This window comes from Ictalurus punctatus, chromosome 4 (assembly GCF_001660625.3).
Source record: "Ictalurus punctatus breed USDA103 chromosome 4, Coco_2.0, whole genome shotgun sequence".
Classification (NCBI taxonomy): Eukaryota; Metazoa; Chordata; class Actinopteri; order Siluriformes; family Ictaluridae; genus Ictalurus; species Ictalurus punctatus.
The window spans coordinates 8,113,138-8,135,961 of NC_071284.1; the positions used below are offsets into that span (position 1 = coordinate 8,113,138).

The 22,824-nt window shown below is 39.1% G+C and overlaps 1 protein-coding gene across 3 annotated transcripts in view; it reads right to left on the bottom strand.

Moving 5' to 3' along the window:
- The window catches only part of tbxas1 (thromboxane A synthase 1 (platelet)), a 72,229-nt gene extending 51,101 nt beyond the window's left edge, over window positions 1-21,128 (bottom strand). Inside the window, exons 1-2 of one of the 3 annotated variants that reach the window (XM_017465893.3) lie at window positions 21,033-21,128; window positions 16,685-16,769 (exon numbers count right to left, since the gene is read on the bottom strand). In XM_017465893.3, coding sequence (XP_017321382.1) covers window positions 16,685-16,767 — 83 coding nt within the window. In that variant the 5' untranslated portion in view covers window positions 16,768-16,769; window positions 21,033-21,128. Of the gene's footprint in view, window positions 1-16,684; window positions 16,770-16,914; window positions 16,994-21,032 lie in introns of those variants that run through there. The other 2 variants (XM_017465895.3, XM_017465894.3) reach the window with 2 other exon arrangements.
- Window positions 21,129-22,824: the final 1,696 nt, after the last annotated feature.

Genomic DNA, 22,824 nt, shown 5'->3' on the forward strand with positions numbered 1-22,824 from the left:
TTTTAGTCCTCTTATGCAATTTGCCTTTATTAAAGAATGACAGGTACATTTGATACTTTTATAGTCACATGTTGTGGAAAATCCAAAACAAGTTAGTTCCTGTTATAACTTATGTTATAACAGTCGTTCCTTCTTTGTTGCTTGTCATCATACCAAGAAACTACAAAGTTCTCTGCAAAGAAGCTTTACAGGGTCATTAAACCTAAAATTACATCTTTACCTACTTTCAAAAATTAAAGAAAGCTTAGAAAATGAGAAAATTAAACATGTTTTAATGAGTTTAGGTTGAGCACCCACCATGTGGAGACTCTCTCTACAAGTTGTTACTATAGAAACAATAATGTATTACAACAAACTGCTGTTATTCAAAATGAATCCACAGCCTCTGACCATTCAAGCATTTAACAGTGCTGTGGTATAAAGAAATTTATAAAATAGAGTAAACGAATATGTATATCTATTCAAAAACCCTGAGGGACACAACCCTTTGCCCTCGACTGTATGTACTATGTAAACATACACCAAAACAAAGTTTAACATCCTCAACTGTGAAAAATCAAGTGAAGCAAAGTGGGGTGAAAAGTTTGCAGTAGCAACAGAACACAGCTATGTTACACTCTTGGGACATCTCCAGTCCAAACACACATGAGGCCCAAATGTCCTGTACATACTCATAAGCTCGCCTGAGCTTTGCTTTGCCAGTTTGATGTGAACAACATGTCAGGAGACTTTACTTTCAGGGTGACCTCACTGACTGAGCAACAACTATGTGAGGTTTAGAGCTGGAGGTGCTCTGTGAGAGAGAACGGGCGAATGAGAGCGACACTTCTGACTGACTGACAGACTTTGAGTCATGGTGGTGTTTTTCCCGAGAACAGAAAACACACAGGTCAGCCAATGTTCTTATTAGGCCTGCGGACTAATAAGGTAGAAGGAAGGAGAAAGAGAAAGAGAGAGAGAGAGAGAGAGGGATAATGAAGTTACAAGTGTGTGTGTGTGTGGGGGGGGGGGGGGGGGTGTAAGTATATGAGTCTGAGAGAGAGGGCTAATGTATGTGTATGAGAGAGAGAAAGGGAGAGAGAAAGAGAAAGGTCTTTTGGGGTGAGGTGTAATTGGTAGGTAAAGAGCAGAACAGAGCTGAGCAGCATTAGACCCCAGTGGAAGACACTTCGCTTAGCTCGGAAGAGAGAGAGAAAAGAGAAGAAAACCCCTAAAGTAACTAAGAAGAAAGACAAAAGCAAGCACAATGGAGTTTTTTTTTTAGTTAATAGACACAGAGACAGACTGACAGACAAGGAATGACAGAGCGAGATAATGCAAGGGATTGAAAGGAATTGTGCTTTACAGACAGTAAACATGACTCCTGTGGATGTCAGGAAAGTCTTTAGCAGTGACGGTGCAGAATAATGAAAGCAGCAGTAAGAGAGACTTTTATACACACACACACACACACACACACACACACACACACACACACACACACACCGATCTCTCAGTAGGATTAACAAGGATACAAGCATTGGTTTCACTGTGAGTAAATGTAAACAGCCCGGGTGTATTTGTGGAAATCCAATTTTGAAGTGAACCAGTGAGGAAATAGCTGCACTCCTGATAGAGATACAGCACACGGAAAATTCTGATAAGGGAGCTAAAAAGGGTAGACACACTGCTTAATGATTAACAGCATTAGATGCAGATGCTTCATGCCTTTAAAGCGTGAAGACCATTAGTCAGAAGTGTTTGCTGGAATGTTTAAGTTCTTCCGCTGCCTACAGAGAACATTTTCCACCATACACTTTGGGGCTCACAGACAGAGATGTGTGCAGGACTTTTCTTTATATCACTCGTTCCTTTAGTCATTCTGGCCAATCCCGCAGACGCTCTCGACCAATCCTGCCTACTCCAGTAGGATATATTTTTTGTACTCACATGCAATATTAATTAACTTAGTTAATTACATGCATGGGTTCAAATTCCACCTCTGCCCTGTGTGTCTGGAGTTTGCATGTTATCCCCGTGCTTCACGGGTTTCCTCCAGGTACTCCAGTTTCCTCCCCCAGTCCAAAGGCATACATTGTAGGCTGACTGGCATTTCCAAATTGTCCGTAGTGTATGAATGCGTGGGCGATTCTGTGCTGCCTTGTGCCCCGAGTTTCCTGGGCCCTATGTAGGATAAGCTGTACTGTATGGAAAATAGATGGATGGATGTGTTGGTACTGTTTCCTTGAAATATACAGAATAGAGTGATTTAAACCAGAACAGCATGAAGCAGATGCCGAAGATGAAGAAGGAATGCAGTAAACGTGTCTCCTAGAGCCACTTTTGACATGGCCATCCTTTTTCCTACAAGCTTCATATCTGCCTGCATGAGAGTAAAAACCTGCTACCACAAAGTTTTTGTTGGGTCCTGCAGACCCCGTTCCTGATACACACCTCTACTGGCAGACATATGCTTACACACACACACAAACACACACACGAACATACACAAATGCAATCTAACACAATCAGTTAACAAATACGCTTGTTTTGCTATCCTTGTGAGGACCCGCCACTGACAAAATTATTAATTTAGCTAATTAATGCTATGCTACACCTAAATCTACCGCTAACCTTAACCTCAGTAACCAAAAGGAAATATTTTGGCTCTTTTAACTTTTAAAATATAAGCTGGAGGGATTTTTCCCCTCATGGAAACCAGCCAAATGTCCTCACAAGATCAAAACTGTCAGATATTCTGATCCTGGTAGGTTCTTTGGTCCTCACCAAGATATAAAAACATACACACCCATAGCCATACCCATACACGGCCATTCAGTTTTGTAATCGTCTAGAATGACACTGAACAAAATCTAGAAAAAAATTAATAAAGCAACACTGCACAAAGTGCAAACAGTTCCTCAAGCACTGAGCCATCCACATTGATCACGGCAGCTTTAACTGTTCATAGGTCCTTTTAGTGCCTCTCTTTATCATCTGCGACATGTTTTAGGTCTTTTCTATTGTTAAGTGCCTAATAAAAATGGAAATCAATAATGGCGCACTGATTCATACAGGATTAGTCTGACAGATTTTAGTACAGCCAAGAAATCACATGCACACAAACACGTATGAATAAAAGCATACATATTCTTGGCAATTTATCTATACATATTCCTGTTCATACCTATTCATACTCATTCTCTATAGAGGGACTTTCCCCTTCATAAAGACTCACACATACAGTGCACACACCCCACAGAGAGCTGCCACCTGGAGCTTTCTCAGTTTGTTGTTTGTTGCTGGTAAGCTACCAGAGGAATGACTGGTCATTGGCCTGTACCAGGAGATTTGGCACTCACACTGATGTAATGGGTTGAAAATATGTATGTGCTTATTGGAGGGAGCGGTGTGTTCTCTCAATCGATCAGCTGTGTGTGAAAAAAGACCGCAGTCCAACATCATAACAAGTAACCTGGAACCACAAGAGTAGTATCAGAGAGCAAGCAAGGGAAGTAAAGAACTGAGAGATTGCAAAAGAGGTTTCAGACCTGCAGTTACAAAATTATACTACATGATATTCGAATCATTTACAACCCCAATTCCAATAAAGTTGGGACAGTATGGAAAATGCTAATAAAAACAAAGACGAGTGATGTGTAAATGAACTTTGACTTGTATTTAAACGAAAAAATAAAAACAAGGTATTTGATGTTTTACCTAATCAACTGTATAGTTTTTGAAGATAAACGTTTATTTTGAAATTGATGCATGCAACACCTTCCAAAAAAGTTGGGACAGGGGCATTTTAGGACTAATAGCGAAGTTGAAATAAGAAGGTGATGTGAAACGTCTGTGTTACTCTTCCCTGTTCCCTGAGAAGGGGATGAGATGTTGATGAGCGTCAAGCTGTGGGAAGCGCCCTCGCATGTGACTGGTGTCTGAAGTCTGTTTAAAGTCACACCTATTTTTAGGCCTGCCGTGGTCAGGTGAAGTGGCATTTCATGTTTCACATGACTATAAATAGGCACCTGTAAACGTCATCAGCTTCTCTTTGTCTGAAGTTCAGAAGCAGTTTACAGGCCTAACCCTGTATGACAAAGCTATGCAATGTCTTGTTCCCTGCTCAGGGAACAGGGTTACATGCGTAACCCAGATGTTCCCTTTCAAAGAGAACTCAATGTTGCTTGAGATTCATACTGTGGGAGCGAGTATACCCACTCCATCATACTGAGGGTATGGCCTGTCTCAGAGGCTCCATCAACAGGGGTGTGGCTGGCCGAAATGGCGGCTACGTAGGCCCTGATTGTAGAATGAGCCAAATTTGCTGAGAAACATTCCTGTAAGAACTCCATGACTGTAGCCTTTGCGTAGTTTACTGGGACTCACTGACATTCCTAGCGTTTAACATGGTCTCTACAACCTCGGTTGAGAGATCGGAATCTATGAGCTGATGCCCCTCAGGGGCCAGACTCACAGTTTCCATAATTCTGGCCAAGGGTGATAAATCAACCCTCTGGCTTGAGACAATAGAGCCCTGCAAATGGGAATCTCCCAGGGAGTGCCGTCCAGCAGAGATATTATCTCAGAGTACCAAATTCGAGCTGGCCAAACCGGTGCTACTAGCAGCAGCTGTAGCACAATCTGGGTGAACTCTCGTTAGAGCCTGTGGGAGTGAAGCGATTGGGGGAAAGGCATACAGATGTGACCTCGGCCACGTTGAGATCCCTTTGAAAGGGAACAGGTGATGCAATCATAGTATATAAGGAGCCTCCAAAAAAGGCCTAGTCCTTCAAGACCAAGGATGGGTCAAGGCTCGCCAATCTGTCAACAGATGCATCAGCAAATAATCCAACACTTTGGGGAAACTTGGGGAACAACATTCCCCAAAGACAAATCGGTAGGATTTTGGGCATTTCACCTTCTACAGTGCACAATATAATTAAAAGATTCAATGATGCATATAAGGAATCCGGTCAAATCTCAGTGCGTAAAGGGCAAGGCCAAAAACCACTTCTGAATGATATCCGATCCCTTAGACGTCAATGTCTTAAAAGCCGTCATCAGTCTGTAATGGATATCCTGACATGGGCTCGGGAATACTTTGGTAAAACTTTTGTCAGTCAACCCCATTCGCCGCTGCATCCACAGATGCAAGTTAAGGCTTTACTATGCAAAGCAGAAGCCATACATCAACACTGTCCAGAAGAACCGCCGACTTCTCTGGGCCCGGTCTCATCTGAGCTGGACAGTAGCACAGTGGAATCGTGTTTTGTGGTCTGACGAGTCAACATTTCTAATAGTTTTTGGACAAAACAGCCGTCGTGTTCTCCGGGCCAAAGAGGAAAAGGACCATCCAAGCTGTTATCAGCATCAGGTCCAAAAACCAGCGTCTGTCATGGTATGGGGCGTGTCAGTGCCCATGGCATGGGTAACATGCACATTAGTGAGGGCATCATTAATGCAGAACGATATGTACACATTTTGGAGCAACATATGCTGCCATCCAGAACAGGACAACGCCAAACCACATTCTACCCGGATTACAAGCCCATGGATGCATAAGCAGAGAGTGCAGGTGCTAGCACGGCCTGCCTGCAATCCTGACCGGTCTCCAATTGAGAATGTGTGGTGTATTATGAAGCACACAATAAGGCAACGAAGACCCTGTACAGTTGCACAGCTGAAGAAATGCATAATGGATGAATGGGGGAAAATTCCGTTTGCTAAACTTAACCAACTAGTGTCTTCACTCAGCGTCCAAACACTTAATAAGTGTTATTAAAAGAAAAGGTGATGTTACACAGTGGTAAACAGTCGACAGTCCCAACTTTTTGGGAGTGTTTTAAAGTCATCAGATTTGAAATGAGTGTATATTTTCAAAAATAAATAAAATTCACAAAGTAAAACATCAAATAACGTGTTAATAATGTGTTCTCAATATAGTACAGGGTGAACTGAATTTTCAAATGACTCTTTTTGTTTATTTTTGTTTATATTTTTTTATTTCGACCCTTTCAAATAAGCACAAAACAAGCTGTAAACCCAGATTCATTCAAAAATATAATATTTCTAAAAGCACTTCAGTCATGTCACATAGATAGATAGATAGATAGATAGATAGATTTTTTTAAACAGTAAAAGCCACAGCTGATTATGTTTCATTATAAATCATTAAAAATATTATTCATTGTGCATCCATATTTCTTTCATTTCAGATGTTTTTCTGCTTGAATTTAGGAAATATCTAATAGTACACTACAGTACAGCAGGACTAAACCGACACTAGCAAATCACATCAACCATGTGATATAGTAGTATTTAATCTCTATTCCTGATCACCATCCATGTTCATGCTCATGCATAATCTCAGCGGATGAGAGAAGTGCTTAACATCCCACTCAAATCTGCCCCATAATCCCAGAGTGAGTAACGCAAATGAGAGCATCACTGAGCAGCCGTGCATGTTGGAAGCCTAAAGAACGCTTGTAGTTGCACATTACTGCCATTCTGTATGATCACATTATCAATCATCTTCACAGCATGTGAAAGCTCACGGCCCCAGCGCTGCAAGCCGAAGCCTGTGCTCCCTCTGCCATTAATATTAGTCTTGATTAAACAACGGCCTCGCAGAGCAGCACACACCATGTGTACAGAAGTAACAATATTGCAAAAAGCTGGGCGGCAACACACCCTCATCCCACACTCCAGGAGTATGATGTGGAATACATTCCTGGTAGGATCTATAAAAATTATTGGCAGTTGTATTTCTATATTTCACGCCAGAACAAGGCAGAAGAGATGCATATTTAATGGAATTGAGGATTGTATTTATTGTAAATATCGGTGTTACTCTGTGAGAGAAGAAACATTTAACACTGTGTGTTAATTAAAAGCATACTTGTGTTACAGATGTGTTAACCAAATATTTCCATTTAGTTTGGGATTTCGGAAAACACATTATACTGTATTAGGTATTGATAAATGATTCATTATTCAAATACATCTTGACTATCGACTACTAATTATCCATGCAATTTTGAAAACACCTTTTACTTTTAATGTGCTCTTCTCTTATGAAATCCCCTTCTGAATTTAAATATTCAATTAACAAATACACAACACATCCTGGTGGTCCTGAATGTTTTCCCTCATCTAACAAACCCATGTTAGGAGTCGGGGTACGTAACTGAATTGTTGGATCAGGTGTGTTAGAGCAGAGAAACCAACAAACTAGGGGGGAAAAATCAACACAACTGCTTTCAGTAATGTTACTGCATGTTCTTTGCTATACGTTTTTCATTCATTCTAAAATTAAAAACAGTGTCTCCCCCACCCATGGCCCATATTTCTGTGTTATAGATCCAGATAAAGATAAAGGTAAAGAAAAAAATAGATAAAGCATCTCTTAGTAAGATGCTGGGCCATCAGAAGCCACCAGAACAGATCCCAGTGCATCTTTGGAACTGTACTGGAGGGATGATCAAGACAGCAATCTTCCAAAAGATATTCCCTCAATCTGTGATTTGTTGATGGTGGTGGAGAATCTAACCGAATCTAAGTCTAACACCTCGCCCCAAAATCTCTTATAAGTGTTCCATTAGGTCGAGATCTGGTGACTATGAAAGCCACAGGATATGACATGGGTATGACCATTCAGTGATCCCTGGAAGACACCACATCCAACAGGATAGAAATGTTTCATCATAGGATAAAGGTGATCAGTCAGAACAACTGATCGATTTTCAAGGGACAAGTGAATCCAACCATGCCAAGAAAATAAATGCCCTCCACAGCATAAGAGTCCCACCATTTTCCCCCCATTAATTTGTCACTGTGTCTATAGAGTATTACACTTCTATATGGAATACAATTTTTTTTTCAGTGAGACAGTCGGATCTGCTTTTTTATCCTTCGACTTCGCTGCATGAGAGTGGATTGTGACATAGCCAATTTGGACATCAAAAAGACTGTAACTGCTGAAAACACGTCAAAATAAGCACTACTACATGTAAGAAATACACTATGTGCACGTTTTCCCTGTGCCTATGGATTCTCCAGTTTCTTTCTACTGTCCAAAGACATGCCGAAGAGCTGGCTACTCTAAATTACTCCTAGGTGTGAATGAGTGTGCATATGCATGCTAGTATAGTGCCTGCCTCACACTCAGTGTTCATGGGGTAGGCTCCGGATCCAACATGATCCTGAAGAGGATAAAGTATTTACTGAAGATGAATACATGAATTAATTATTATGAAACATTATCTTATACATCTGTCTATCAGTGTCTCTCTCTCACCTCTCTGTACATGTTTTTCAGAGGTGGGAGGAAACTGTAGAACCCAGATGAAACCTATACAGACACAGGGAGTACACTTGAAACGCACCATCACTCTCTGTAATGTGAAGATTAATCCTAAACATTTTAACCTAACAAAGTGTTTAGTATACTTGCATTATATTGATAATATTGAACTCCACATAGGTGCCAAACTGGAAGGCCACAGCTCTACAGATATTTGTGTTTTTCCCTCTTTTTACACACCAATGTCCACCCATAAATGACTGATTCGGATGTGTAGAGGTAGAGTGAGGTAGAATGTTACATTATGCTATGCTTTCCCCTTTCCAAACATGAACATGTCACCGAGACATTATTCAGTAGATTCAGCAGTCTCAGGTAAACCTGAGTTTAATTAAACTTGGAAACATACACTTTGTCACATATGCAAGCAACATTTTATAAAGTAGAGCTTCTGTTCCAGCAATGCAGACTTAAATGATGGGTCTGTACTAAATGTCTAGAAAGCTTGAAAGCAACCCTTTGTACTGCATGTGTGAATTTCGAATGCAAAACTAAGAAAGAATGCATCTTTTATGGAGGATCAGCACATGTTCTGTTATGAGCTCTCTCTCCAGCTACAGTGCACTAAGCATGCAGATGCATGCTGTAAGATAACAATAACCAAAAATAGAGGTGCAACAGACATGTGAGTGGCCCTACTGCGACATCCCTGCAGTTTATGTTAGTCATATACTGTAAGTCCCTGTAGTTCCATCACACCTCTCCAAATCCCAGGCCTGCTCTCTTGGGGACTAACCACAGCAATAACATTCTGCTATTTCCATCGCTCTGCAGGGACTCAGCACAGATTGTTAAATACATAGGCAGAGCTCTGTAAAATAGAGGACATGGGTTACGTTGAAATTTTTTTCTCTGCATTGTCAGCTCTAGGTATTCCATTGAAGACAGAAAGCTCCAGAACGTTGTGAAAGCTGTGAATATGGTGAAATTTCATTTGGTTCATTTTAGAACAATTTATTTAAGACCAGCTAAAGTTTTTCCGATCTTAATCTGTCCAATTCCGGTGAACCTATGCCTCAAGCTTTCCTGTTCTAGACAGGAGTGAAATCCAACATGGACTTCTGCTCTTGTAGCAACCTCAGGGTTGAACATGGGGTGCATTCTGACCTGCTTTTCTGCTCACCACAGATGTGAAGAGTGGTTATTTGAGTCACTATAGCCTTGCTGTCAGCTCAAACCAATCTAACCATCCTCCTCTGACCTTTCTCATAAACAAGCTGTTCCCACCTGCGGCACTGCTGTTCACTGGATGTTTTTCTTTCTGTGTAAACTCTAGAGACTGTTGCGTGTGAAAATCCCAGGATAGCAACAGTTTCTGAAATACTCAAACTCAAAAAGTCACTGAGGTCACATTTTTCCCAATTCTGATGTTTGACTTGAACATAACTGAAGATCTTGACCTGGATTTGCATGATTTGATGCCTTGCTCTGCTGCCACATGATTGGCTGATTAGATAATTACATGAATGTGCAGGTGAGCACGTTTGCCTAACAAGTGGATGATGAGCGAATAAACAAGCTGTAAAGTTTTAGATTAAAAAATAAAGTTAAACAGATACTGTATTATCATTGTAACATTTTAGCTAAGTATAGATTTTTAAACTCAGGTAATTGAGTCGAATGGAGTAAATCCATTTTTTGGCTATTTTTGCTCTTCCACTGCAGAAATCACAAAGCACAATCACAAAAAGAAAAGACTGGAATGAACTCCCAGTCAATTATGTGGCTGGAATGTGTTATGAGATTTTTGTGTGTTTGGTATTTCCAGTCCCTCCAGGATTTTACGATCGCAGATATTAACACAAAATCAAGGAAACTGTACAATATTCTGAGGACCTTGAAATTTTTCAAAATTACCGCAGATTTTCGCCAAGATGCATCATGTGACGTCATCCCAACATGCCATATGATGTCATCACAACGTGCATTCAGCCAAAGCCCTCTTTGATTCAACAAACATGCAACAAACATTAGTCCAGCTAAAACGTCTCACTTGCTAACAAACATACTGCGAAACACAGTGCAAAACAATTTCATGCAAAATTGCATGAAATTCAGTTCGAGTAGTTTTCTGCAACAAAAAAAAAAGCACAAAAAACTCTGCAAGTTGCATCGCAAATTTTTGAAGGACAAAAAAAAGGTCTTGCCAAAAGGGTTCATCAAGCAGTACAGATTTTCCCTGCTGAATTTTCTATCGCGCTTTCTGAGATTCAGTCAACAGCCTGCTCAAATTGAGCTCATCAGCAGCACAGGAGGTGTGAAGACAACTGGGCTTTATGCTGTATGATGGCGCTCCCCATTAACAGTGCTGTCTGCAGTAGCAACCTGACACATCCAGCTGAGAGCTCATTTACAGTGCTGGGTGGATCTCTGAGAAATTAGAGTAGATTATAATATTAGTTTTATTATCCGGCTATTGCCATGGAAAGGGTTGAGGGTAGCAGGTTTCTCAGGGAGGTGTGAGCCCTTGATATGATTAACATCTGTGATAGATGGGCTGTCCAAGAAGCCTCAATTAAGCAATAACTGCTCCAATGACAAAGAAAAGTCAATCTGGCCACATAACTGCTGGGCTGCAGAGTCAGCTCTCCACAGACTGATACGATCACCATGGCCTGGCGTGCAACGGCAGCACACAGGAGGACAGTGAAACTCAGTTAACATCGCTGTGAATACTATAGTGCTGCAGGTTGGGTGTATAAAAGGCATCACTATGTGAATAATGTCTTAATGTATGACATTCCTAAACACAGCAGATGAAAGATTTCATCTGAGGACATGGGGCACATTGTGAACCACTCGAGGAATGTAACTAAACCTGAACTGATTGAGGAACATGAGAAATGCCGACATAAGGTGGAAATGAATGACAGATACATAAAGTAAAGGAGAGTTTGTTGCCTTTGGTAGCATCTTGAGTTGTTGGAACAACTTATTAGTCAAACAGATGGGTTCAGTGTCACATTCTCACATTTTATTAACAGATCTGTGTCAATATGACATCCTCTCCACCATATCACTTCAAATTCAGTCAGATTCAGGAATCTTTCGCAATTAATCTAATCGCATATTAACCTATAACTACTTGTGACATTTATCAGGAAAAGTAGTTCTTAACTGCAAGAAAACGAAGCTCTATTTTGAACCTCATAATAACACCACAGTAGCTTGAAAACGGGCGAGCAACACAGGAAGCAACACAGCCAAGATTATACAGAGATCCTGCATGAGTGCTGTCTGATTGCCTCATATTAACCCGCATTTAGCCCAGTTGGCTTTAAAGCACATTCCTCAGCTGAGCCAAATCAACTAAATTATATCTTATCATATCATAGCTTCAGATGAGTTGATTATATTTAAGAGCTTTTTTTTTTTCATCAAATAGCCCATATGGTCTTATTTATGTTCTGTTCCTCCAACCATGCATAGTTCTCAGGAGAAAAAAAAAAAAAGTACTAATCTCCTTAATTTCATTGTCACTGCTGGGGTTCCCTCAAAGGAACAAATTATGTACTTTTGTTATGTATAGTACGTATCTTTTACGTACGCAGGTGTGTGTTTCACCTTTAAAGTGTTGTTATAAAAGATAATTATAGGTGGAACAGCTGTGCTTAAAGAGAAACTCCACCCTGAAACACATGAAATATGTTTATACTGAACCATGAGGTATTGCAGAGACTCAGCTCAGATAGTTAGCCATCTCAGAGATGATAAGCACAATGACATTCATTGTATAAAACATTATTAGCATGAACGCTTAGAATCGTGTCCGTTTGAGCAGAATGTATAGATGAAGACGTGAGACAGACTACAGGACTAAAGTGCTGCTGCATAGCTCTGTTTAAGCAGAAATGAAGTAAGGGCTCATTTCTTATCCCACCATATCAGCAGGTAGTCATATGGAATTGTGGGTCATATAGGAAACTCTTGACTAACATGAAAACATGTTGATAAAAGAAGTTGAAATTAATTGCTAAATAAATCTGGGCTGCCATTGAAGATTAAGCCCTTTGTATATACAGGATGTTCGGGTGGATTTTTCCTATTCCTATGATTCGAATTATGTACTTTAAATAATTTTTAAAGGTATACTATTTCTCCCCCTACAGGTTAAAGATACGTCCTTGAAGCTGCTGCCCCAACAACAGGCATAACAGGCAAAAAAAAATAAAAAATCTGAGAATGCAGAAGCTCTATTATCTATCTGAACCAGTGTGACAACTGCATTAAAAGAACACCTACACCATTTTACCAGCCAGTAGGGGGAGATGGTTCAGTTGAGGCTCAGCCATGTTTCACACACATTACATTCACATATGATTAGGGTGATTGGCCTCTTACAAAAGCCCTGTCTGCGCTGCTTCTATCCTGAACCACAAAAGCAACCTACATCAGCGGTAAAATCAACTCATTTGATCAGTGCAGACATGAAGGAAGCCTGCGGTTTCTTCACTCTGAGATGGAGCCATTCCAGCTCCTCTGTCACTCAGAAGATTTTCATCCATTACATTAGCCCATGTGGTTTGCAGTTTAGAAGTTCATAGCATGTTTGACAAAAATAGTTTCAATGACACCAGGCTCCTACTTTACAGTGCCACAAAGTTTCAAATCCAGAGACTAATCCTCTAATGTGGCTTATTTCTGCTCTGGAGGTGTGCCAGAAAAGCCCATCAACACTGCCTATCCTAAAATCCTTTCTATTTTTTTAACCTCAGTGTCATGGTTGTCCTCATGTGGGAGCGTTTCATCCACTGATATAAATCTTCATTTGTAAGATGACAGCATAACAGGCCTTTACATAACCAACCTCCATCGGTCCAATGTGAATTGTAGCTGTGCCTTTGCCAGCAGACAGGAATTTACTTGTTCCAAATGACCGAATGGGTGCAGGGATGCAAAAAGCTGGAACAGGAACATCTGAAGCTCATAATAAAGAGCTGAACAGCATTCAAACATAATACAAAAGAGTAAGCTCCAAGAACACCATAAAACTCATAAAACTCTGTAAGACATTTCTGACACAGACGTTTAGGAGAACACAGAGTGCGCTCTTTTAATTATAACTGAAAGCACTATTTTTCAAAGCTCTGATAAAAACAAGTGCTATAGTTATTTTCAAACCATTATAATTATTATATATTAACTTCCAAGACCTAGTCCACACAAAGGTAAAGAAATACCTAATGGACGCAATCACAGTTGCCTTTTAGGTATGTGGTTAATGATTAAAAATCCTCTAAACAACATTATGCTCACTGAAGAGCAATAGGCTGCCCTTGTGATGATCTCTGTAAAATGAACACTAGACTAGCAGTATTACATGCTGAAACTAGCATGACACAACATGTACGAAACTAAAATGATTAGACCTTGATATCAAATTATTCCATTCCATTAACTCTGCAATAATTAGTTGCAACATCAGACATGGACCAAAAGTAATAAATCCAATTGCAAGAAGTGAATTAAGTCTTAAAATCTACTAAGAGTAGGGAATTTTATTTCCTAATAAGTCTCGTTTTATTTCGTTTATTTGTCTTTGCAACCATAGTATTATTCCAGTACGTAATTACTTGTTTATGAATGTTACAATTACTTTAATAGGCTAACTTTGGCACAAAAGGAACGTGATACAAAAAACACAGTGGGAGGCTCCAGGGTTGGCGCCAGGGCATTCGGAACAGAGAGGGCCTCGATGTGTCACTGGGGGGGTCTACCTCGCCCACCTCACTAAAATAATAAGAATAATTTTAAAGAATTAAGTGTTAATGAAGTACCATATATTTTCCTTATAACTGTGGCTGCAGTATGTTTGATCAGATTCCTTTCCCCTTAATTAAAGACTGCGGAAAGCACGGTTAATCTAGCCGCAAATAAATTTTGCGGCGCAGCTTTTACACACGAGCGTCCGAGAGCTCCTACACAACAAAAGCAAATTAACAATAAAATAAATAAGTAACAAAATTAAAAATTTACATAATTTCTGAGTTTACAAGTTAAAAGTTTTTATAATTCTTTCAATTATAAAATGGCAAAATCGATCTTGTTTAAATACACGTTGTAAAACATTAAGCCGACTAAAAAATATATTTACTAAAACGTCTTTTAAGAAACTATATGGTTGTTGTTGTTGTTATAAATCTAACCATAAATACATTTTTAAAACGTGTAAATGGTTCATTTCACAGAAGAAGTCTGACAAAATATTAATATTTTACTTCATCTTAAGGCTGAAGTGAAATGGACATTTCAAACTGGTAGACAGTCAAAGCCACTCAGATCACTTCATAGGGACCTAGTCTATGCTCAAAATAAAGATCAATTAATTTTAAAGTCGTTGGCTCTGTCAATATCATTGTCAGAGGAGGCACTTTTTAATCCATTATAAAATGGATATTACAAATTAGTAGACAACCAGACCAACTCAGGTCAGCTCATAGGGACCTACTCTATGCTCACAGTAAAGATCAATTAAGGTGTTGGCAGCTGGTCAATTTTGGGTTTTGAGTAGTATAAAGAGAGCTCACATTTCATATGACCTTGGCCAAGAATTATTACAATGATAATAATAATAATATTTTATAATAATAATTTTTAAATAAGATTAAGCATGGCACACTATAAAAAACCATCATGTCATCACCAGAGCTTAATTTGGCACCTCTAAAATATGGCACACCTGCGTTCTGGCACCTTTTCATGTGGCTATGGCACCTCTGCAGCTGGATGTAAAGTCTCCTGCCACAATATTATCAAAACAAACCGTTTTAGTTTTTAATTCACCAAAAGTACAATAGAACAAAAAAAAACGGCAATAGAAAAAAACGCTCAAAAATTACTAATAGCCAATCAATAGCCTCTTTCACGTTACGTAATCATTTCAAGTTCGCCTGCCTACAGTCACGTAGCATGCATGGCTACGTGTCATGGCGAAAAGAAAGAAGTTATGATTACCAGCATTTTTAAGAACACAAACAAAATACTAAAAAGGCAAGCACCCAAGAGAGTGAGTGCAAGATAACCTTGCAACATACTACATTATGTAATATAATATATGTAAATAAGGGTATCTTTACCAGTTGCCTTTCGAGAATGAAAGTCACAACAGTAAAGTCACAACCCTCTGTTACTAAGCCAATGATTTATTTATCGGGGGGCTCACAATTAATTATGAAGAGTCTTACTACATGAATGATTATTAATATGATGATATCAGCTGGCCGGATCGCTATCTATTAACATCCGAAAAAATGCAAACTGGTAGAACACTTTCCGTCTATAAACAATTGGTAAAGATACCCTTTCTTTACATATATTATATTACATAATGTAGTACGTTGCATGGGTATCAATCGAAAACTATCAACAAATGAAAAAATAAATGACTCGTATGAAGAGAGAGTCCATGTATGAAGTCGTGTCTTTCATGAAAGAACGGGTAACTTCGCTAATGAATCGCCACAGTGGCAGGCAGCCAATTAGAACTGATTTCCGGAAAAATGAGTTAGCCAATGAAATTTGAGGCTACAGTCAAGCCAGTTGGGCCCACCCATGGCTGACAAAAAGAAGTATTCACGCGAGCAGAGCATAGAGGTTTTGAAAATAGGAAAATAGATGTTCATGCACAGCCCCCCAGGGGCCCCCTCGTGTCGCAGACACTGGAAAGCTCTCACTTACTGGAGAGCCTGCTGGTCAGTTTTACTTTATGGCAGAGTATTAGTATAAGCCATAGTACAGCTCATTACTGAAGTTGAAATTATGGCTAAGATAAATGCATGGCTTATTGGGCAGCCCTAGAATTGGACTGAAATCATTTCCCACTGCATCACCCATGTATCTGTGTAACTGTGTAATAAATGGTGTCCAATCTCATAGACCATTCATTTAAGACTGTTTAGAAATATATAAGATATAATACACCTCCAAACCACTACAATGTTATATACACCATTAACCTAATTTCTGTTACTCCATTAAGTATTGCTCCTCCCAATCCATCATGGTGATGGCTGGACACATGCAGTGCATCTCAGGCATTTCTGTCTAAACCTTCTAGACAAAAAGGTCTAATCAAGTATAAAACTTTAAACTTATAATATAATAACTTTTCATATAATATATAACTTAAGACCTAAACTTCATAATTGCTTTATGGTAGAAACAGTATTTTTAATTGTCATCTCTACTGAAGATATACAAGTCTGTATAGCTTTTAGAGACCTGCCACCTATGAAAGAAAGACCAGGTAACTCTCTGAAGGAGTTATTTGTAATTAAACTCTAAATAAGTTACAGTTCAACCTGACTTAGTTTTACTGTAACTGTGTGTAATTTAACTCACCAGTACAGAAGAACCAAGAAGAGCAGGAAAAGGCCGAGGGACACTGAGAATCCACTTGGTTCAGCTCCAAACATTGTCAGCATATCTGTGGCCAAATACATAAACAGGTTTGATATACAACCCACTAACAACTTGCAGTAATAAACAAATATTAACCAAAATACACGACAGTGTTCTTAAAAAGGTCTGATTTCATAGAAACCAGCAGGTATGACCTGCTTTGGACTTACTCACATGCAGCACAAACTGCACAACTATAATATTATTGTATCTATTTTGATAGTACTAAACAGTTCTGATCAATGCTGTGGCTTTAGTTACCACCCTTCACTTACTTTTCTAGTGTTGAAACAAAACAGTTAATGGTTAATCAGAGGAAAATGCAAGTCATGACACAGACAATTTCATCCAAAGTGCAAAGGCTCATGCACAGTGCTTCTGTCCATTAAAATGCATGTGAAACGGGGACATTAACAGGGATTACATTGTGTTTCCACTTATTCATGTAGTAAATTCGATCAATTTCCTCAAGCATCTTACATGAATCTACGGTAAACAAGCCACATTTAAAGACACATCATTCTGGGAACTTTTGTAAAGTCTGGAACCGTTGCAGCACCATTAAAATGGAAACAGAAACAGAATTCACACAGATTACTCAGCAGAGTTAGTTGTGAGGAGGCAGAGTATGCTATTAGCTGAGATTCATGCTCAGAATTATGGTTAAACAAGTTCAGTTAAACAATTACAGTTAAACAAGTTCAACACATCTATAAATAAACATATGATGAAGCTAATAAAACGATTAAGTATCATTATACTAAACCTGTATGAACACATGCCTCAGCACAAAGAACGTATTCAACCCCCATCAGGATAATACAGTATATAATATTACTGAGGGGGAGAGTTGTGGTTACCCGGTTGCATAAGTAATTTATGGTTCCTGGCACTTCTTCAGCTTGTTCCTATCCTCCTGAGACACAGACTCTGCTGTTGGGTGGGTTTTTCATTTCTACTTGATATCTGTATCTAGTAGCACCTGGCCACTGAAAGCTGTAAAAAAGTTCTCCTGTGAGAACCCATGTTCTCATGAGGGTGCAGTACGTAGTGTTAAGAGAACTGACTAGAACCCTTAAAGTACCATCATGCAATAGTTCCATCTGATTTCAATCTTCATGAATCCATTCTAGAGGCTTAACGTTTATATGGCTGTATGCAGAACCCAACAATCTAAGCACTATTTTAAGAGTGGAGTTAAAAGTGTAGTTTTACGGTTTAATTAAATTCTTCACAGCAAGCTAAGGGATGGTGTTGCACAGTAAAGAATTATTAAACAAAAGCCACTTCAAAGAAACATCTGGATGAAGTAGTCTGTTGAAATAATAGCACAATACTTTAGTATGACACATCTGGCTTGGTTTTCCAGACACACAGCCCGGATATAGGCGTACAACTACAGATACATACAGATGAGAGACTAATTAAAGGAAAAAACAACATAAAGTGTCTTAGCAAACTGTTGGGCCACCACAAGCTGCCAGAACAGCAGAACAGCGTTTCTTGACACAGATTATACAAGTCTCTGGAAGGTAGATACTGGAAGGATGAACACAATTCATCCAAAAGATATTCCCTTAGTTGGTGTTTTGATGATGGAGGTGCTGGTGGACAGTGCTATCTAACATGTCAGTCCAAACTCTCCCATAGGTGTTGATTTGGGTTGAGATCAGGGGACTGACGACCACAGTATACATCATTTTCATCTTCATCGGTGTTACTGGGGTTTTTAATCACCTTAGTGTCATAGTTAGGTTAAGAAACAACCCACCACCCAAATAGCTAACAAATATCTATATAGCTAACAAATGGTGCTGTGATTAGAACTGACCCTGAGACTGATAAAGGGATACTGTAGAAGACTACCAGATTAACAAACTGTGCAGGGAAATTATTTAAGCATATTATCCATAGCAACAGTTAGACAGTTATAACTATAATTACAAAGTGACCTACACTACCAGTCACACGTCTGCTCACAGATGTGTTTTCTTCATTTTAGAATAATAATGAAGACATTAACACTAGGAAATAATACCTATGGAATTAAGCCATGACCAAGAAAAGTGTTAAAGAAACCCAACCTATTGTATATTTTAAAATCACAGTATTCCCAGTGAAGCTTCGCACACCCTTGACATCTTCTCCACCAGCTTCATTAGCGAGCTTCATCCGGGAGACTTTTCTTCCCAAATGAGCCGAGTTCCTCACTGCTTCTCCTAACATCTAAATGAAAACTACTTGTTTTGAAAAAAAAAAATTAACGCTACAGATAAATTACATATTAAAAATACAGTTAGATTCAAAAAATTTTTAATAAATGGGCAATAACTACAGTTTTTGTCCTAGAACCAAATATTTATCTTTATAATGTCTTTTAACACAATTCCATCTATCCATCCATTATCCATGCCACTTATCCTACACAGAAATCGCAGGGGAGCCTCGAGCCTATCCCAGGGAACTTGGGCACAAGCCGGGGGACACCTTGGGTGCCGACCCATCGCAGGAAAACAATCACACACACACACACACACACACACACACACACATTTGGAAATGGACCAAATACAAAAAACTGATGCTCCCTACATGCAGTTGCAATCAAAATTAAGCTGTTTCTCCAAATTCAACTGAAAATGCAACTTATAATGATTTCTCCAGTTTCAAAATTATTCAACCCCTTCATGGCAAGCATCTGTAGTACTTAGTAGAGCACCCTTTTGCTGTTATGACCTGCTGCAAATGAGATGCAAATGAGATGCATATCTTCTGGCAGTGTTCCTGAGGAATCTTAGCCCATTCTTCATGAGCAATGGCCTCCAGTTCAGTAATATTCTTGGGTTTGGGTGCTGCAATTGCCTTCTTCAAATCCCACCAGAAATCTGGTTACAGGTGTTGATTCTGCCCCATAAAGGTATTTCATACATTTTCTACCCTTTGCCAGTTCAGATGTTTCATGTGTTCCAGCTCAAGCACATCTAGTGCAATTAATGAAGCCCTTGATTAGTTGCATCAGGTGTGCTTGAGACGACACCTGTTTTGCATATTTGTGTTGTGAGAGATTCTATTCAGGCGGTTGAATAATATTGAGACTGGAGAAGTCATTATAAGTTGCATTTTCAGTTGAATTTGGGGAAACCACTTGAAGCATCCGCTGCGTTGAACTATTTCAATTGCTTTTGTTTGATTTGTTCATTGCAAACAGCAGAAAGTCTGTAAATTTTGACAATAAACCTGATTTGCAATGGCGGAGTACTATATGGGGAAGTGGAAGTCATTTATGGCTTAGCTCTGTAGCTAGTTCCCCTTAATAGAAAAATCTATTCTATTACATCCATCCATCCGATGCAAGCGTGCTAACCACTGAGCCTGCGTGCCCCCAAAGGAAAAAAAAATTTAAATAGCCTTTTTTGTCCAGAATACTTATGTCTGATTTCACATCCATGTAGATAACCCACAATAAATTCCACTGATAAATCATATCACTATCTGCGCATGCGTCAGTGTAAAACTCTGATAGGCCCGGATTTCTTTACTGGAAAAAGTGATTGGCCCTTTATCAATCAACGACCAGGACCTAGGTCACACAGCCGCCTGGTTTCGTGTCCCATTTGCTTTTTAAGCAGAGCCAATACCATGAATAAACGAGGCTTATAATAATGTTGATGTTTCAGCACTTCTGACATCTGCAAAATGTCTGGATATAATTTCACGGTGCACCAGTGAAATTACACCCAGCGGATTTGTATAATCCAATTTCATAGCAGTTATTTTATTTGTTCCATCCATCCAAAAGTTGTAAACAAATACAAAAACACAGTTTACTAAAGAAACGTATAGTCATTTATAAACATGTCACTTTCATTTCCGCAGAGAAATCCGAGTAACACTAATCAGGTCCAGTGCACTCACTATGCAGGGTGTGAGTAAATATTTATATACCCTATGTAGTGTCGAATTTGGGATTCAGCCTAAAATAATAGTCTCCTATAGACCTCGGTTATGTGACGGGAGCATGTAGCGTCAATACACTGTACGTGAAGACTTCTTGGATATTTGTTTTTGTTCTAAAAAACAAAAAAACAAATCTCCACAAAAATAACATTTCCAAAGCTGACGCGCGCGCATGTATTTTGCGGTCTCTCGAGACTACCGGAAGCGATATTCCTTACAGTTGAATAATCCGGTAGACAGGTCGAGTTAAGGGGATTATTTTAGAAATGCTTAGCTTACATAAAGATACATTACGATAATTTATGAAGGACGAGCATTGTAGAAAGCTTACCTCTGTGTTTACTAGCGCGCAGTAGTGTTTGTTGACGACGAAGTGCTCCTGGGTAATGTAGTTTTTACTGGCGGAATAAAAAAAAACTACAGTTAAGCAGCTTGGTAGCTTTTAACTTTGTGTGACACATAAGAACAGCTGTTTATGATGCTTCTGTCCGTGCATGTAATGTAAGTAGTAGGTTATTGAGATATAAAAATGAAATTTGATTTCCTAAGATTTTTTGGTAAAAGTTACAAATAATGTGGAATTAGACAAATAGTGGACAATAACAGCAACTATAATAATCCCTCCATACCACTGATCCTACTCAGGGTTTCAGGGAGTTTCTGACGTCTGTCCCAGCGGACTCAGGGCTCAAGGCAGGGGACACCATAGAACGAGGTGCCAACCCATCGCAGGGCACAATTCACACACAATTTGGAAATGCCAATTAGCCCACACTGCATGTCTTTGGACTGGGGGAGAACTGGGAAACCAAGGAAACCTACAAAGCATGGGAAGAAAATGCAAGCTCCACACACACAGGGCAGAGAGTCAGGATTTGAACCCCCAATCGTGCGGGTGTTAGGCAGCCTAACCACTAAGGCACCATGCCCCACAGCAACAACAACAGCAACAACATAAACAACAATAACAGCAACAGCTTATTAAGTATAATAATAACTTATTATACTTATACTTATTTTGCTTATTGCATTATTATTATTATAACTATTAATAACATATTACTACTATTATGATGATGATGATGATGATGATGATGATGATGATGATGATTAATAATAATAATAATAATAATAATAATAATAATAATAATAACTACTACTACAGTAAGAAGTTAGTTGCAGTTATAGTTGTTCTTACACTGTGCCCATGTGTCTGTCTTTTTTCATTTCTCCAGTTTATCAGAGATGTTTTGCACTAGAGGCTACAGGACGACATTGTTTCTGTTCATTCACACATTTCTTAGCAGATAGAGCTGTAATTAAACAAACCGCTGGTGTTTGTATTGAGGGTGAGTAAACGAGAGATGATGCACATCTGTATGAGTGGTGTGTAATCTGATTCCGCTCTCGGTCATTCTGTTAAAATCCAGCGGCGTCATTGGAGCTTCTGATCCAGACATGGCTAATAGAAACCAGAATCGTTCAACAGAGCACGTAATTACTAATGGGAGGTTGTATGGATCAGAGAGTGGTACAGGTGGATTCAGGATAGGACTATTCAGTTGATGGACTTTCATTTGAAAACAAAGTACTTGCCTCTGCATGGTGAATGAAGGTATTGCTTCACTGAAAGCCTCAGCTTCGCTACTGAAGACTTTCAGGGTTCCAAATACAGGTTGTCTCTAAATTCCAGATCAGACTCCCAAAACGTCTGATCCAACTCGTGAAGAGTTTGATGAGCTGATCACCTGGACCAGATGTGTGGAGAATGGCACAGGAATGAAGTTGAGTTGTTCTAAATCATTAACAATTAATGGCAAGCCGTACATGTTGTAGGCCTCCTGCTCCAGACAATTTTATTCTCCTGAATTTTTTGTTTGTTTGTTTGTTTGTTTGTTTGTTTGTTTGTTTTCTATGGTTCTGTCTAGGCTTCAGCTACTCTGGATTTTTGGAAGCATGATCCCTCTCATGGCATTTCTGATTACAAGTTAATTACACCTAACGATGTAACACACATTTCTTGATTTTATTTCAATTTATTTATTTAATAAAAGTATTTACAGTGCTTTATAATGTAAACAAAACTGGATTTTGAAAAATCCACTAATTCAAAGAAGGAAGGA